Consider the following 19286-nt stretch of genomic DNA (forward strand, 5'->3'; position numbering starts at 1 on the left):
CAGTCAAACTCGAAGTTAGAATGGGAGCTAGGAGCCACTCATACAGGAACCTAAACAGCTCTGAGCAGGGTCAGGATCCAAAACAGCACTTAGGCAAAAGGATGTCTTTATAGGCTGGTCTTCCTAATCTTTAGCTGAATCTGTGGAATAATGGCTTTAGTACAGAAAATGATTTTTGCCCACTTAAAAATTCATGCATCTGGCCCTGGCTGGCGTAGCTCAGTGGATTGAGCGTGGGCCTGCGAACCAGACGATCGCGGTTCGATTCCCAGTCAGGGCACATGCCTGGGTTGCAGGCCAGTTCCATGCAGGCTAACTACCAGCAGGGGATGCACAAAAGGCAACCATACATTGATGTTTCTCTCCCTCTCCCCTTCCCCTCTAAAGATAAATAAATAAAATCTTTAAAAAATAAAAAATAAAAAAAAATTCATGCATTCATGCATTCATGCATGTGTTATAATAACTTGGATCACCCACCCAGCAAAAGCTAACCTTTCAAACTTTTCTGTTTTTGTCCTAAAGTGGGATGGGAAGCGGGGCTGTGTGGATTGCTTTAGGACATTAGGAAATGGAACCAAACTTGCCACAATATTGGGTTGGCCAAAAAAGTTCATTTGTTTTTTTTTTTCTGTAAGATGCTCTAGTAGTGATAACTTGTCTTAAACTTAATTGGAAATAATTTTGTTAGATTGTATTGTGACAGCTGTCATATCAGCGTGCACTTACAAAAACTTATCAAAAATGGTAAATTTTTATGGAGCCATTTTAATATTGAAGGTGAAAGAAAATAAGCAACATTTTTGGCATATTAGGTATTACTTCAAGAAAGGTAAAAAGTCAACTAAAATGCAAAAAATGATTTGTGCAGTGTATGGAGAATGTGCTATGACTGATAGAATGTGTCAAAAGTGGTTTGCTGAGTTTCATGCTGGAGATTTATTGTTGCATAATGCTCGACAGTCAGGTAGACCAGTTGAAGTTGATAGTGATCAAATCAAGACATTAATTGGGAACAATCAAAGCTATACCACATGGGAGATAGGCAGCATACTCAAAATGTCTGAATCAGTGAAGTTATTGGTGAAAATGAACAACGTGCCTTTCATTTTATGGAAAAAATCATATGGACTTTTTGGCCAACCCAATATATCATCTTCAGGGTGAGATTCAGCTGAAATCTAGGGTATATTTTTATACTGGTTCCCAGTCTTGACTTTTCTGTAATTCACAGAGACAGCATTTGTTATGCAATATTTTCTCAAAACATTATTTGGAGAAATACTCATTGTAATTCTAAGAAAGATCTCCAAAACATCCTGTGGCAATGCTAGAATATGTATACATGCTTCATATAATGAATACGAGGTCTGTCCAGAAGGCATCTGGCCATGTAATATGAAAAGTAGACCTTGACTGAAGAAGATGCAGGATACAAGAAACATTGCACGTGGGACAATGACGCGCCTCAGTCCCCTTCAGATGAGGCACCTTGAAGCACCTTGGGACCTCGCAGAACTCTCTTGATTGTCATCAACTGCTCCATTGTATTTTCCTGAATCTCATTAATGGTCTGAAATCTCTTCCCTTTCAAAGGTGATTTTAGTGTTGGGAAAAGCCAGAAGTCTCAGGGCGCCAAATATGGGCTATAGGGGCACTGAATCGCCTATAATTGATGTTTTGCCAAAGAACTCTGCACAAGAAGTGATGCATTAGCGAGTGCGTTGTTGTGATGAAGCTGCCAATCACCAGTTGCCTGTAGCTGCGGCCTTCTGAGTCCTCAGCAGTTTCCATGGAGGAATGTTTAAGCTTATCGCAGAATTGGATGCAGGTTTATTTTTTTAGTCAGTCATTTTGAATGTGATGACCACTCAGTACGCATGCTCACTCAATGGTGTCTCCCACCCCCACTGACTAGCACAGTGAAGTTGTCATTGTTCATACATGTGCATTCCAGTCCACTCTCCTTGGCTGCCAGGTTACATAGTTTGGCAAACTGTTTTTATTATATTAACAATGGCTGGACTTTTTCTGGACAGACCTTGTATTTTAAGGGGATAGTACACATTTTAATGTATAAGGTCTGCTGTATTTTTTAAGAAGGTAAATGTATTATAAATATTGTAACTTTTCATCTTTTAGGTGACAACTTATAACTTTTAAGCCCTTAAGTTCTTTTTCTACAGTATTATTTTGAATAATATAACCATGTTTTTGAGGTCTTTTTAGAATACCATATTTTGCTATGTATAATGAGCTCCCATGTATATTGTGCACTCATGTTTTTGCCCTAAACTCAGAGAAAAAAACCTTTCATTTTAACTTTTTAATCAATTTTAAATGTTCAACAAAATCAATTATTGTATTTCAGGGTATTATTTTGCATACAGACAATAGAACTGCTTTCTAGAGTTACACTTTTAACACGTAAGCATAAATAAAAGAATTAAAAAACATATATATAGATAGATATGGAATTAGTACTACCCATATATAATGCACATACTTATTTTAACCTCACAAATTCAGGCCAAAAGGTTCACATTATATATGACATAATATGGTACCTTTGCACTTTGTTTCCTAATATAACTTCTTTCTTCTTAAGGGTTACTTCTGAAAAACTTCTGAAAAACTGTACTGTGTTATAGGCAGAGTGATTTATTTTAAATAAAATAACGGATTTTATTTAAAAATGGGAAGGAGGCAGTTACATTCCCCCGGTTTCCACCCTTTTCCCCACTCCTTTCATCATTTTGGAAACAACAAAGTAGCTTTCCTTGGTCACCTCATCTGAGGCAGTCCAACAAAGCCTTCAGCACAGGCAGCCTGTAAGTGTTGGCTTTGCTTCAGTCTAAGAGCAGACATATATTACGGAGGTAAAATGTGGGTGGGAGTCAGATACATTAAAATGACTGGAGCCTTATTAACATTGGTTCTTATTTTTTTAAATCTGTTTTAAAATTTATTTATCTTTAGAGGGGAAGGGAAGGAGAGAAGGAGAGAAATATCAATGTATGGTTGCCTCTCGTGAGTCCCCTGCTGGGAACTGGCCTGCAACCCAGGCATGTGCCCTGACTGGGAATCGAACCGTGATTGTGTGGTTCGCAGGCCCGTGCTCAGTCCACTGAGCTACACCAGCCAGGGTTAACACTGGTTCTTAACCTGGCAGCACATCAGATTCACGTGAGGTAGTTAAAAAGAAAAAAATACTGTCCAAATCCCGCCCCTAGCTGACTTATTGGAAATCTCAGGTGATGAGGGACCCAGATGATTCGGATACGCTGTCAGGTCTGATTGAGGACCAATTAAGTTAAATGCCTCACTTTCTCAGAGGCAGTCTTAAGACCCTTTTAGTCTGAATCTCCCGAGATTGCTGGGTTAAAATGCAGATTCCTTCTCTAGACACTAGACATGGTGAATCAGTTGCTAGGAGTCGGGCCAGCCCTTTCATCAGGTAAAAGCCCTAGGTGATTCCTCTGTACTCTGAAATCTGGGAATCCCCAGCCTCTGGGATATTCAGTGGTTTTACTAGACCTGAGTTAGAATGGATGTGCTTTGAAAAAAGCTGGTGAGAACTGTTGAGAATCAGTGTTCGTACTAGTTTATCTGGGCCAAATGGCTTCTCCCTGTACCTCTGGAGAACTGTATTGTTCACTTCTGACTCTGCACCCTCTTATCTATTCTGTGCTTTGCCCAGAAAGTGTTTTTAGGAATCTGAATGACTCATTCTATCCTGTGGTTGAGTCTTAGTCGACAAACACTGTGCATGGTGTGGGAATGTGAGGCGAATACCCAAGTTTAGTAGGATGTTTATCCTGGCTGACAAGAATTACAGATTCTGTTTGGAAAGATAAGATATACTTAAAAAAGGTAACACAAGACAGCATGGAATCAGGCTCATAGACTTCATGCAAAGGAGCGGGCTTGGCCACATAGGCTAATGTGCAGTTCTGAGAGGGGAAAGATTCTTGTGCTCCCCGGGAGGTGGAGGAGACTTGGGGGGAGTTGAAGACTTAATTTTGGGATCAAAGCATTCATGCATTGGAAGACTTCATTTTTCAAGAGGATTTTGAAACATAAACTAGTAGTTGTAATTTTGCCCATATTATATGGGAATAATTAAATAAGCTGTAATTTTGAATGAACGAAATAGCTGATGAATACAAATATTGCTTTTTAGTTTTTGGTATTTAGTCACTGTTATCTTGAGTTTTAGGTAGACATTATTGAGACTCAAATATATTAAGTTTGCAGAAAAGGGTAGGTAAAAAGAATGCCAAACTGTTCACGGATTTTTTTCCTCCTCCATATTATCTGATACGAAATTTAACATTCAATGTTCTGTAATGTTTTTATTTTATTTTTTTTTTTGGTTAAAGTTTTTTTTGAATCAGGATCTTGTACCCCAAGACATGTTAGTGTATATTTAGCAATCTCTGTTGGGGAGGAAAAGCTGAGGCATAAAGGCTGTTTTGGTAATTGTGGCTGGACTAGGTAAAAACCTTCTGAACTAAGAAAGATTTTTGCTAGCACATGTGCCAAGACTGTAAAATAAAACTTCGACAAAGGGCCCCTCTGTCCTGTCTTCCATTCTGCACTGTGCCTGTGCCCATCTTCCCTTAACAGACACTGGAAAGGCTGCCTGCGCAGGAACTAGGCCTTTGTCTGCGAGGCTGGCTGCCTCCTGGGTGAGTATGTGGTGGTTAGCATAATACGGTAAGTGGGATGATGCCTTTGAAAAAAATCTCCATTTAGCTATTTTTCCCTCCTGCATACCCAGAGGAACAGCTGTGGCAGCAAATGCAGACTTGGATCATGCATTCATATTTAGTCTTGTTTGACAATCCCAGATATTTTTAAGCAGGATTGAGTCAGGCAACCAGCAGCATAGCATTCAGACTGTCTTAATCAGTCAGCCCATTTGGCACACAAGGACCTTGTTTTATCCGAGTAGTAAATAATTCTAAATGAAGCAATATGATGCACAGAGTATGCCCAAAGTCTCAACATTCAGTATTTGACTACAGGCTGTCAGCATCTCTTTTTGTATGCTTGTTCTGTTCACTGCTAGTTGTTTATTTCTTATGGTGGTTGAGTTCTGTCTTTGGCCAGGTCTCTGTTCATGGTTTTTATACATAATGGGATCCTACATTTCATGCCAATGTGACCCTCCCAACCTCCCTGAAGCATTGCCTAAAAGATGCAGTGTTCTTTCTTTCTTTCTTTCTTTTTTCTTTTTCTTTGGCTGGGAACGTTTCATATCATTTTCTTCTTAAAATTGTGGGATTTTGCCCTTTACTCTGCTGTGGTTGGTGGAACTCATCATCCCATGAGCCTGCTCTCAAGTTATGAGCCTTCTCACTCAGTGTGCAGCGTGCTGCAACCAGCCTCCTCTCTGTCCCTTCCAGGGTTCTGAAGTCTTCACTCTCTGGTCCTCCCCTCCCATGTGTGCTGCCCTACTTGTTGCTATCTGAGCAAAAGTGAGAATGAGCTTCCACAGCTCCCTTCCATCTCACGTCTAACTGCCTCTCTGATCACTCTGCAGGTATTCCGAACAAATCGGACCCAGACACAGTGGCCTTATTCTCCTCAAGCCAGAAACCACTTTTCTCTCCCTCTAATTGCTGGGCAGCCTCTACCCCAGGTTCCCAGGCTTTTAGATTTAATGGAGCAGTATAATTTTTAAAAATGGGATTGTGGCACAGGATTGCTAACTCTTTATTTTGCTAAGAAAGACTATCATTGTCACTTTTTAATAAAAGACGAAGAGCTTTCAACCACCCAGTGAGGACATACTCTCTGATTAAACAACAGTTCCTTTAAATAATTAAATTGGGCTTGATGATCAGAAAACTGTATCACCTTCTTTCCGTTTTCCTTGTCTTGCCAACCACGAATACAATGGCTCAGACTAGACGTCTGCAGCTACCGCTCTGCATTCCCTTCCCCTTCGCCCACCAGCCTCTCAGCCTTTGTGATTTGTCTTCTCTACCGCTCTGTTTGTGTCCTCTTGAAGGTGACAGCAGACCCCGATAGTGCAGTCCACGTCATCCTTTCCTGTTGGTTGGAAGTAACGCCTTGACCAACCCTCTTGATGACTTGTTCCCTTGTTGTCTTGTCTCTGCTCCCTCAGGTCTCGTTCCCTTTGCAAGTTGGGTGCCCCCGTCCCCATAACAGGAGATTCACTGGCTTCCTCTCCCCTCAGACCGCTCCTCCCCACAGCCTCCTATAACCTCGTGCTGTGTGTCTGCGTCCTCTGTCTCCATGTGTATTTCCTCTGGCATTTCTTATTCTTCTAGCATATCTGGAGCTGATTGAATCTGTCTGTCCAGATCCTCAGCAGTTACTTCACAGTCGCCCTCAGCCCTGAGGCAGATAGACTGGAATTTCAAAGCTTTGCTCCTCCACATGTCAGCAGAGTGACCATTGGAGAATTTAGTTTGTTTCTGAGCCCGATTCTGCATTTGTTAGTGGGACTGCCACAGTCTATCTCAGTATCTGTGTTAAGGATTAGTGATGACGTGTGCAAAATGCCAGTCACAACACCTGATACATGACAGGCCCTCAAAATGCCAGTTCTTCTTACCTGGGGCCGCATAGTTGAGTGGTATAGCAGGGCTTGGAGAGGAGTGGTTCCTCTTTTCAGAGCCATTCCTGTCCCTTTTCCTCATCTTGGGTCTGTCCCATGCCATCCTCTCAGTGCCCATGGCTTTCCACTGTGTCTGAGGTAAGTGACAACAGCTCTCAGTGACTAGTTTCAAAAGAGGCTTATCAGAGGGAGCAACAGGCAGTCAGGGAGCAATTTCAGTCTTCCTCCAAAGTAGAAGTATTGTGCTGAAAAGTATAAAGTGCTTATATGGTTGAAAGGGGTGTGTGTGTGTACACAGCATGCACATGCCCTTGGCACCCCTGGTACTGTGGTGGCCACCTGGCACAGAAGTGTCACCTCAGCCCTGGGCAGGGTGAGGCAAGGTGCACATTTTCTTACCAGGAGTTGCTGTAACATTTGGAGAATTCAGTGGGCAAGAATATTCACCCACTAAGTTAATCACCCTCTAATATGAGGGGACAATGTTAGGAGAAGAAGATCAAGTTCTTTATAATCTTGTATTTTGCTTTTATGTCATCCACAGCATTTCACTTTGTTAAATATAGAAGAAGGTTCTTAATTAAATGTTGATCTTTTCTATGAGAAGGAAAACCCAAATGGACTTACTTGTAGGTCATGTCTTAAACATTTTCTCTTTATAGACCAGAAATACAAATGTAATGCAACTCTAATTGGGAAATTGTTCATCTTGAACAAGTCTTAAAGTGACCTTTGAATGCCAGTGCAGAGTTTAGGCACACTTATATCCATGTGCACACTTGCGAATTGCTGGGTTTCTTCATGTTAGTCATCTCTCCCCTCGGATCTCTTTGCAGGGCAGTTCATGGGATGGTTTTTTTTCCTTTTTTGTGTTTGTTTAAGCTTTATTATATTTTGTTTGCCTTTGATTTGATTTAACATCAGTGATGTGGTATTGAGGTACTGTCCTCAAATTCTTAACTGTTCACTCAGTTACACATTTCTTTGTCTAAGATTGGGTACTAGTAACAAGAGACTTATTTAAAGACCCAGTTCTTTCTACGTTGGCAGAGCTCTTCCTTTTTTTTTTCCTTTAAAATTTTTTGGAGAGGAAGGGACACCGCAACTCTACATAATTAAGAGAAACGTGTTTACCAGTATAGAAGTCTTTTATTTTTTTCATACTCATCATGCCATGAACTTACAGGGAGTGGGTTCAAACTTACAGCCAGCAGCTCGGGCTCCTTTCTGTTGGTTTCACACCATGTGCGTCTCTGGGTGGAGCAGGCTGACACTTCAGTTGAACCCAGGGACCTTTCTCTTTGGCTTCCTTCTTTTTCTGATCGCTTCACCCATTTCAGGAAGCTGTCTCTGCTCTTAGCATGTTTAATATGCTCAAAACGTACATCAATCTCTTGGTAAGTATCTTAACTTGTTTACAGTAATGCTCACCGCTGGGTGACATTGTGGACTCGTCCACGTTTGTGATGGTAACGTGTGGGGCTTTCATTTTTGAGCAGTGCCCATTCCCTTGATGTCTGTGATACCACCTTTCTTGTAGATTCTCAAGTATACGGCCAAAAGAACAACTCCACGTTTCCTAAAAGGCTAGAGAACACAGAGCGGGAGGCTTTCCTCTTTCCCTTTGTGTCCGTCATTTTGGTGAATTACTAGAAGACGGTGCTTCCGGCTGAAAAGCCGTTGACAGAGTCCTTGATGATATTTTCCCCCTCTGGTCTGAGTAAATGCTGGAGATGAGACGAGGGCAGGGAAACATGCCCCGGACCCCTCATGTGGGTATAAAAAGTGACCCACACTCAACAAAACCAATCTGTACCAATTGGGGGTTTTTGCCTTCTCCTCCCTTTTAGTTCTTTCCATTTGTGTACTTTACCAAGTTACCATGTACATTATTTTGTTCTCCCTGTCAGCCCTGGTCAGTGGATGAGGCAGAGAACCCAGACACCCCTTTTATGAGGAAATGGAGGCTCAGAGCAGTTGACGTTTACCTAAGTTAGGTGGAGATGCTGGCTCTGGGATTTGTTGTCTGATTCCAGGCCCAGAGGGGTGTGGAAGTGTTGCTGAACTTCTGCTAAGGGCCTGCGCTCTGCTAAATGCTGGGGAGACTTTGGGGGACAATATAGATCTGACCCCTGAGGTAGTGGAGGATTTACATCTAGTGAGGAAACAAGGCACTGAGTAAATTTTATATAGTTTAGAGCAAAGTGCTTCAAAGAAGTATAGGGCCTATGGAGGGCCTAATCCATTTGTGGGGATTCAGGGAGTAAATTGAAACTTTAGGGCACCATATTGCCTTTTTGTTGGTTGTTCTCATTAAATTCCTTCTATTCTTTTGTAGGAACTGCAGTAAGCAAGAAATAATTACGCACATTTTAATATTATATACTTAAATAACATACCTAATTTTAATACTAAGTCATAATCAAAAGTTGATAAAGATTAGTCATACCACAGAATAAAATTTTACATTTTTTCTGTTACTTTGATATTTATAAGGTATATTGTGTTATCTTTTTTATTGTGTTTTTTTCCATTACCATTTGTCCCCCTTATACCCCTTTCCCTACAATCCCCTGCCGTCACCACTCTGTTGTCCATGAGTCCTTTTCCTTTTTACTCGATCCCTCCACCGTTCTCCCCCTCCCCTATAGCTGTTACCCTGCTCTCTATGAGTCTGTTTCTATTTTGTGTGTCAGTTCAGTTTGTTCATTATTGCACATATGAGTGAAATCATATGGTATTTGTCTTTCTCTGACTGGCTTATTTCACTTAGCATAACATTCCCCAGGTCCATCCATGCTATTGCAAAGGGTAAAATCTCTTTTTATGGCTGAGTGGTATTTCATTGTGTAAATGCCCCATAATTGTTTTATCCACTCACCTGCTGATGGACATTTGCCCTGCTTCCATATCTTGGCGACTGTATATAATGCTGCAATGAACATAGAGGTGCTTATGTTGTTACTGTGTTATCTTGAAAAGAATTATTAGTTTGGCTTTGCTTAGTCAGACTTAGTAAAGGAGAAAGTTAAATCTGTTGTAAGAGGTCAGATGAAATGGAGCATTTCCCCCTTGTCTCCCTTCTACTGAGCTTCTGAAGACTCAGAGACAGCATTATCCTTGGCTTTCACAAGCGGCACATGTCAGTGGCTTGTAGCAGTAGGGTACTTGGGTTGACTTTTGTGGTTTCTTTGACCTTACTCATTCTTATAGAGACAATGTAACTTTATGGCGAAAGGTGCAGGCTCTGGGGTGAGAAGGCCTAGGTTCAGATTCCGACCTTCCTCCTCAGTGGCTGTGTAAACTCAGCTAGGCCCTTACATTTGGGGCCTCAGTTCCTCATTCAGAGAATGGAAATGATAACGGTAACTTTGTTAGAGTTGTGAAGATTTCAATGAGTTAATTTGTGCAAAAGGCTTAGAATTGTGCCTGAGACTCAGTACTTGCTCAGTAAGGATCAGCTGTTGACTGTTTTTCCAGCACAAGTTTTTAGGCAAAGGCTCCCCTGAGTGCAGTGAGGTTGGAACCAGGGGAAAGAAACTGGTGTATGTTTGGACTGCATCCAGGACCCTGGCTTTGTTAGCACCTCGTGCTCATTAAGCCAACAGTCACATTGCTGTGGGGTTAATAGTGCTGCTGCAATCAGTATAGATGATTGCTCTTGCCTTGTTTTCAATAGTAAACTTTGAACATGCTAAACTGTCCATATTGTATGTCCTGAGGTTTCAAATGTTATTCTTTGTGGCTTTACAAAAAGACAGATTAATAGGTGGATGTAATAATTTGCTCTCTTTAAGCATTTCTTATTACCTTTAACTTTCTATTTCCAAAGGTATCAAAAAGAGTTAGATAATGGTAGAGAATAGCCACAAAAGTATCTAAGATTTAGATAGTGATATACTTTACAAAGTGGTTTTCCTGGTATATGATTGTCTGACCACTATGCTATACACTTGAAACTAATACATAATAATGTTGAATGTAAACTGTAATGGAAAAATTAAAAAATGTAAGATGTGTTTTCTTAGCATTTCATGGTACACTCAGTGAAGAGAGCCTGGTATTATAACTTACTGACATCAGCTAGGTCTTGAACCCAGGAGGAGAGATGCTATTTTATAGAAGAAGAATAAGTGCTAGAGAGTAATTAATTTATTCAGAAAGGACATTGCACTCTGCATGGAGCCATGATCATAAACAGAACAGGCTGTCTGTGCGCACACCTGCACGAAGTGCCCCAGAAGTCCCTGTACTCACACACACTTGGAGGAACCTGAGAGGTCACTTGTTCCAGTCCGTCTTCATCACCATCACAAGAAGGGCCTTTAAATGGCAGTCGTTTTTCAGGAAAAGGCATGGTCCATTTTGAGGAAGAGAGTCCTGATGCCTTATAAAAGAATCTAGAGTAAGCCTATGTTACTCATGTGAGGGTACCGTAGGTGAAGGTGGAATCTCAGTTCGGTGTGTTAAAGTGGGTATCGAGAAAATAATACGAATGTCAGGAGGGCAGAGAATGTTCTTTTTTAAAAAGGTTTTATTTATTCATTTTCAGAGAGGGAGAAGAGAAGGAGAAAGAGAGGGAGAGAAATATCGGTATGTGGTTGCCTCTCACACTCTCCATACCGGGGACCTGGCCTGCAACCCAGGCATGTGTCCTGACCAGGAATTGAACTGGCGACCCTTTGGTTCACAGCCTGCTCTCAATCCACTGAGCTATGCCAGTCAGGGCAGAGAATATTTTTATAAATCACTTTTCAGTTACAGTATTTGTGGTGAAAGCAATATTCTTGGGCTAATGGAGTCAGAATTGTTGACTCTCTGGTGGTGTTGAAAAAGATTTTTGAACTGATAGAGTTTAGGGCTGATTATCTATTTTCCTGTATGCCAGCTATAGTAATAGCCATATTGGAAAACTACAGATCTGGTATTTTAATTTTTAATATATACTGTACTATATTTTAGCATTTAAAAACATACTACACTTTAATATATTCTATACTACATCTCATTTAAAGCAATTTTGATTAAAAAATAATGATAGCATAGAGTGGATCTGAATTGAAGGCTATCTTAAGAAAGTTACAGGGAAGACGTTACTTAATTTTACAGTCATTCTCAGACATTTTGTAGGTATCAAATTTCATGCTTTTATTCTTGTACATACAAGAGACAAAGCCAGTTTGAATTAATGAAAAATATGATTTTTTTTGTTTTACCTTATGTGGAAGCTTTGAGGCAGGAGAGTAAAGAGCCAGGCACATTCCTTGGCAAGAGGAAGGGGGAAACTGAGACAGAGAGCTGAACAAACTGGACAGGCAATTTACAATCAGATACAGAAAGTCACCGGCGGGGTGGGGGGAGCTCCAGGGGCCTAGCAGTGGGTGAAGGGGGTGCCAGTCTTCCCCCCCCAGGGTGGCCTTTCCTCCCCCCCAGGGTGGCCTTTCCTCCTCCTGCATCTTGCTGGCCATGCAGTTTAGACCCCTTTACGTTTCCTCCCTAGAGAGACTAGGCCTCAGCTGTATTTCGGGTCTGGGCCCAGAAAAGCATCAAAACCAGGCAGGTGACACCAGGGCCAGCTGCAGTGACTAATGATCCCCTGCACTGGCACTGACCAGTCAGTGGAGACCAGGACCCTGAAAGGAGACACTTGGAAAACTGATGAATATTCTATTGAAGTACTTCTCTAAGACCCACCCCCCCAAACCCCCAGCCTTTAAAAGCTTTAAAAAAACAAAACAAAACAAAACAGAAGGTCCCAGTATGCACCCTCTCTCCTGGGAGCATGCGTGAGTCTTTCCCTTCCCCCTTTTTTCCCCTCACAGCTGTGCATCTCCTAAACTTTGAGGGACCCCCTCAAAGGGGGAACTTGCAACCAGGGGAGCAGTGGTCAGTGGCAGCTCATCCCGGGCTAACCCCTGAACCTGCCTCTAAGGCCTTCATTTCTCTGACTTTTCAGTGAGCTGACAGCAACCCTGTCCGGTTCACTTCTTTCTTGTAATGTTTCTAGAGTCAAAGCTGCCTGGTCTAGTCTGTTGTGTGTAGCAAATTAATTGTAAACAACTCAGTCTGGCTTTTGGTAATTGGCTTTGTTTCTGCCTTCTCTCCAGATGCTCCCATATTTATATCCTGAAGTTCAGGCAAACCCTCTCCTCACTTTGTATCCAGTGTCATGTTCATGCCTGTACTTCTCTGCTTGCTCTTACGTGGTTCAAAGCATACCTGCCCTTTGGCTAATTTATTTCCTTCTCTGAACTTCTGAAGCGCTTAAGATATGATACGCTGGAGTTACATAAAAGTGTCTATCAATGATCCATTTGTCAGGTAAGGAAATTAAGGCATGAGTAAGTCATTTGCCCAAGATCACAAACCTAATAGGAAAGTGGTTGCTCTTATGGCTATTTGGATTTGGTGGAGGTCAGTCAGGTACAGGAAGAGATCATTTCAGAGGATACTGTAATGGGGCCTGCACTAGGTTGGTAATAGTAAGTGGAAAGAAAAAGATGGCTAGGAAACATAGAGAATATGAAAAGGATTTGGAAGTTGGGTAGGAGGCTGCAAAAGAAAGGATTCAAATTAGAATTTTTTAAATGGCGATAGGAGGTCAGCTTAGGATTCATTGAGAAAGTGATACATATATAAATTGTACATATATAGAATAGGTAAATTATACATAAGGTATATAAGTATATATAACTTGTAGATATATGTATAATTTTTTATATATTTAGTCTTAATTCTCATTTTGTCCTGAGCAAAACATTTGGAAATCAGTTAAAAAGGGATTTCAGCTGGCAATAATGTATAAACTTTACACTTTCTCTTGTAAGAGATCTTAGACNTAGTCATCCTGGTGAATGGGGCCTGCACTAGGTTGGTAATAGTAAGTGGAAAGAAAAAGATGGCTAGGAAAAATAGAGAATATGAAAAGGATTTGGAAGTTGGGTAGGAGGCTGCAAAAGAAAGGGTTCAAATTAGAATTTTTTAAATGGCGATAGGAGGTCAGCTTAGGATTCATTGAGAAAGTGATACATATATAAATTATACATATATAGAATAGGTAAATTATACATAAGGTATATAAGTATATATAACTTGTAGATATATGTATAATTTTTTATATATTTAGTCTTAATTCTCATTTTGTCCTGAGCAAAACATTTGGAAATCAGTTAAAAAGGGATTTCAGCTGGCAATAATGTATAAACTTTATACTTTCTCTTGTAAGAGATCTTAGACTAAGCGGTTTTCTTACTGAGTGTTCACTGGTAGTTGCTTTTGTTATCCTCAGATCCCCAAATGCCAGACCAGTGCCAGCCAGTTTCTGAGAGCCAGCATTCCTGTGTTCCCTTGATAGGGCCTTGCTCCTAAGTTTCAGTTGCTGAAACTTGTTTCTGGTGCTCTGAGAAATATTGAAGCCTACCGGACTGATGCACCTGTCTTGTTTCTTTGTTTCCTTGATCTTTTTCTTGGCTAGAGAGCAGGAAGCTGCTGTAAAATTTGTATTTTAATGTCCCACTTGCTCTTCTTCCAGGCACTTGTGAGGTGACTGGTACAGCATTTGCTCCCCTTTTCTCAGTCTCAACAAAAGACTGCTCATAAGGGCCTGAAGTAGTGGCGGAAGAGGGACTGTCATGGAGTGCACAGGGCAGCCAGCACCGTTGAGATCAAGGCAAGCCATGGCATGTTGTTGCCTCACTTGCCTGGATAGATAGCACTGCTCATCTTGTAAGGGGTTCATGTGTGTTCATGCATTCTTCAGTGTGACAGGGCCATGACCTCAGTGTGGGAGGGCCAGCACTCAGTGAAATAGGCCTGTAATGAAGGGCAAGTCACTTCATCTTTCTGAGCCTCAGTGTCCATTTTGTACAATTATTTATAAATTAAAATAATTTATGTTGAGATTAAAGAAGGAAATGTATGTAAAAGGATCTGCCATTGTATTTGTACCTCTGGGCCCACAAATCTTTGTGTCTTAAAGCTCTGTTCCGTACTCAACTGTGGATAAGCTATGTCGATATTTCTATCAGGCTTCGGAAACTAGGGTCATGGTGCTTGTTCTTCACTACCCTATATGACCACGCAAGGCAGGGAGTAGTGTGAGGGGCATGCTGCCACGCATTTAAACATTTTTGGCTTTTAAATTTGAACTAAAGCTTTTATGTAGCCTCTGATTAATTTGTGGTTTTTGGACCAGGGTTTCCATTTTTTCCTTTTATTTCTCCCTTCTCCCTGCCACCCCCAGTGTAGAAATTTTAGGTATGTTTTTGGCTTAGCTTGCATTCGTCAAACTGGTGGAAGAAACAGCATGGGGCTAGGCGAACCCTTTCTATTTTAGCCCTTCTTAATGTTAACGTGTCCAAAATAAATGTATTCTTGAAATTAAATGCTATGAACTAAACTTTTAAAGCCCTAAAAGCTATAACCTTAGGTTTTGTACCAAGAGAAAGTGGAATTAAAATGAACAATTTTGGTCATTTCAAAATCAATCCATATTTAGTTACTATTAAATGTGGGGGCGAGGAGCTCAACCTCATTAGTAATAAAAGGAATATGAAACAAAATAAAATGTTGCCAGACTGTTTTACCAATAATATTGGCAGTTTTAAAAATGTGTGTGTGAGAGAGAGAGAGAGAGGAGGAGAGAAATGTTGAATTGGGAACTTTGTATAAGCTGATGGAATTATAGATATATTTAACTTGCCCCCCCTCCCAAAGCAATTGAACAGTATTTATCAAGTGCTATAGATGTTAATGCCTTTGACACAGTAATTACAATTCTGGGAGCTTAGCCTAAAGAAATAATCAGAAATGGACATAGTGCAATTATAATATCAGGAACTTGGAAACAACATATATGTCCAATACTTAAATGAAGTATGAAATTATATGCAGTGGGCTCTTCTGTTGTTAAGAATGACAAAGTATTTGGAAAAATGACAGGGAAACCATTTGTAGAATAATGTAAGGTGAAAATAACAAGTACAAACCTAGTATTTTGAAATATAATCTATTTATACACACATACTATGTGTATGTGTATGTTTGAATGACAACTACAGAAATACATCAGAATAAAGTATCTCTGGGGGATGGGAATGTGGTGGTTTTTATTTTCTTCTTTGGGCTTTTCTTCGTTTTCCAAATTATGTTTAAAACCAGAAGAAAGCCTATTAATTTTAAAATGCCTACTTTAGAATCCTTTGTACTGATACAGTGATATGAAAAAGGGAAAAACGCTAATGGGAATTAGACAGAATGCCATTGGCGATACTTGATAGGGTGATGGGACTTGGTGTTTTGTGTTATTTCTCTATTTTCTTTAATGCAGTTCTGTTACAAAGTGCATTGTTTTCTAGTAGGAAAGAAAGTATAAAATAAATGGAGAAAAACTGTAGAAATTAATGTCATATTTGAATAGAGGTCATGATTTTCATATATTCCCATATGACTGTGGTCCATTTTGAGGATGATGAAAACTGTTAATAATGATGGTAAATGGTAGATTGTGGTTTTTTTTAATTCCTACAGATATTCCTGAAATTCCAGAAAGCATCTCGTTCTGTAAAGCACTACAGATAGCTGACTTCAGCGGAAACCCACTGACCAGGTAAACTTTCTGTTTGCTCTTCTGTCTATTGTACTAAGAATGTCTTTTTGAGAACCAAGCAAAAAACACAACCAGGTTATTTGTCTTAGAGGTGCCTAGGTGGATTGCTGTCTTTAAGGGTGGTTGACCTTCACAGATATTTACTATAAATAGCACTCTGCAGTGAAGGGCGCGTTGGGCCGTTGAGGGAACATTGAAAAGATGTTGGAGGATTGGGGGAGGCCCACTGGAGTGTGCCAAACAGGAGTGAGGAGTGCATTTCTGAAGCGATGTGAAGAATCGGAGTAGTTTATGAATCCTCTTTTGATCCCTTTTGTCTGTGGGATGAGACAGTTCTAAACTCCCATAGAACTTACTCCGTAGGTATCTACGGAGAAGTCCTGTTAGAGAGGTTTTCTCCACTCCGGGAATGAAGTATATTTAGTATCTCATCTTTCCTCTAACTCATTTTTTAAAAAGAAAGTAAAGAAAACAACTCTGCTGACACATTATTTTCATACTTTAGCAATAGCTGTGAGGGTTTCTTTCGTTTTATTTCTCCAAATAAAGCCACCTGTCACTCAATTACTACTGAGTCCACCTTTTCCCTATCCTTCCCCCTTCCCTTCTGTCCTCTCCTCCTGTCCTCTTTTTTTTTTTGAAGGATATAGGAATATCAAGATTTCAAGATTCAATTAAAATTTGGGATTTGTCTCACCCATTTCAAAATTGCTTGGGACTTTTTAGCGTATGGAGTGTTGGGGAATGTCCTGTTTAATTTAGTTTTTTTCCATTTCTGCTTATTTTTAAAAAGTAAATATGTTTTTAAAAATGTTTCTGGCTTTCCCCTTTTGAATCCAGTGATTAAGTTACTAATAGCATTTATTTTTATGAAAAATAACCATTTACTAAGCTCTAACCTAATAGCTTCTAACTCATCGCTGTCCCCAAGTCTTGTCCTCTTCCTTAATCATCTTCCATGCAGTTTTTCCTATTCTTCAAACACTACAGTGGCTTTTGCTCCCATGACATAAAGCCTGAGCTCCTCAATGTGCTGTGCCATCTCCCCCACCCCCTCTGACCTTGTCTGTCTGTCCCTTTCATTGCCCTTAGTTGCCTGTGGCAGACATCACGTTCTGCTGTAACAAAGCGCTCATAAGTTATTCATTTCACGCTTCTCTCTTTTTGATGATGGCAACCATTTTACCCTCTCTAACATATAGCTCGAGCATCACATGTCTTGATTAATCTATGGTCCGTTCCCTCCTCCCCTGATCTTCCATAGTCTTCTGTGCATACTTATTTCATATACTTGAAGTTTACATTCACTTTCTTTCTTTGACTAAGACTCCTGGATGAGACTGAGAAAGCTAACTTGTAGTCCTCTATTATTTGTTGGTATATCTCCAGCCCTACTATAATTTCTGGAATGGAGTAAGCGTTCAGTAAATGTTTGTTGAACTCAACTAAGCTATTTGTCCTAAAGGCAGTTAGAATTAGGCAACTGGGAAATATTCATTATGCTGCCCTTGAGTTTTTTTAACCATTACATTGCTTAATCCCCCTTTCTCCATCTTTAGCTGTCCTTTTCTAACATGTGCTGACATAGACTTTACCATTACCTTAAAACACTCTCCTGTGGAATACACCCACATTATATGAGGATTTACTGGGTTTTGCCCTAGCCTCGTGTTTGGCAGGATTTGGCAGGTGTGCTGTTTTAAGAATTAAGACGATATTTGTGAGTTGAAAGGATTTTAAAAATTACTTAGCTTCTCTACATATCTTATGGCTGAAGAAACTAAGGCTCAAATAATGTAAATGACCTTTTCAGATCATGCGGCCTCCCAATGGCATCTCAGACCAGAATTCCTTTCTCCTGAACTGAAGTCTGCTTCCTCAATACATCGTGCTAGTTTGGCTCCTAATGTTCACAGCCAGTAAAGAGCAAATCATCATTTAAAAATACATTTTCTTATGTTTGGAGTCATTTTCGTTATTTTTAAAATTGTAAAATGGTATAGATTCTGGTAAAAACTCAGGCAAAAAAGATAAGTTGTACCATTTTAACTGAAATAAATAACATTTTTAGATAAAAAATTTTACTGCTGTTATACTATGGAAGAGGATTCATCTTTGTAAAAGCCATCACTAAGACTGTAGTTCAATGATTATAAAAATTCAGTTAAAACTTTCTTCTTGCAGGGCCTGGGGTTGGTTTTGAAGTTTGGAATTAATCTATATTAAATGTCAAACAGTAATTTAGTTTTTAGTTTTTCAAAAAAGTAAGATGGGGGAGGGAAAAAAGTGGAAGAGTCTAATCTAGATACTATCACTGAAGCAAGAAGTCCTCCGCCTGCCCACCCCCATTATGAGTGATGTGTTGTGTTGTCTGCGTTAGATTCACCTGTGAGGGCCTTCAGCATTTTAGTACAACAAGATCTTTTTGCCTTCAGTTAGGTCTTTTTTTCCTTCCTCAATTTTGGTAACCATAAAACTTTCTTTGTAAGTTTTTAAATAATTTATTTTGAAACCTTGCTACTCAGAGTTTAAGGGAAGTAAGAAAAAATTCTTTTGTATAGAACATAGTGAAACATATCATTATCTCGAGTGAATGACATCTTAAGTCAGATTAAAAGAAAACTAATAAGAAAGTAGCATTTGGTCATCAGCTGATCATTTCTGAGTGATTCATAGCTTTGCTCTGGATATTATAAACTATGAGAAATAACCTTGAGAAGCTGTCATGTGTTTTATTATAATTGTGTGGGCTAAAATTTCTCTTTATTTTCTGCTTATCAATAAAGTCTTCACTTTTAGCTGCAGTGATTATCATTTTCTTTCATAGAGCACTCATTAGTCACACATTCTCCCCCCTTTATTCTTAAAGCATCATGTTTTTCCTTGGTGATCATTTCTGGATCACCCGTCGACAAGTGTTTGTTGGGCCCTTGCACTTGTGGTGTTGGTTTTTCCCCTTATGTGTGTCTCACATACAGAAGACAAGGCAGACGTGCTATGTGTAATGCAGTTTTTAGGAGGTTATTTCAATTAGCATATAGATGAAATCATTATAATTATGTGTAGTATACACTGTATATACATTTT

General features: G+C 39.9%; 1 protein-coding gene across 1 annotated transcript in view; it reads left to right on the forward strand.

Annotated features, from left to right (window-relative positions):
- Window positions 1-19286, forward strand: part of LRRC1 (leucine rich repeat containing 1) — a 140665-nt gene that overhangs the window by 66770 nt on the left and 54609 nt on the right. The window contains exon 3 of the mRNA XM_037055036.1: window positions 16121-16199. Coding sequence (XP_036910931.1) covers window positions 16121-16199 — 79 coding nt within the window. The remainder of the gene's footprint in view (window positions 1-16120; window positions 16200-19286) is intronic.

This window comes from Sturnira hondurensis, unplaced genomic scaffold (assembly GCF_014824575.4).
Source record: "Sturnira hondurensis isolate 20B ecotype Veracruz unplaced genomic scaffold, ASM1482457v3 Scaffold0000880, whole genome shotgun sequence".
Taxonomy (NCBI): Eukaryota; Metazoa; Chordata; class Mammalia; order Chiroptera; family Phyllostomidae; genus Sturnira; species Sturnira hondurensis.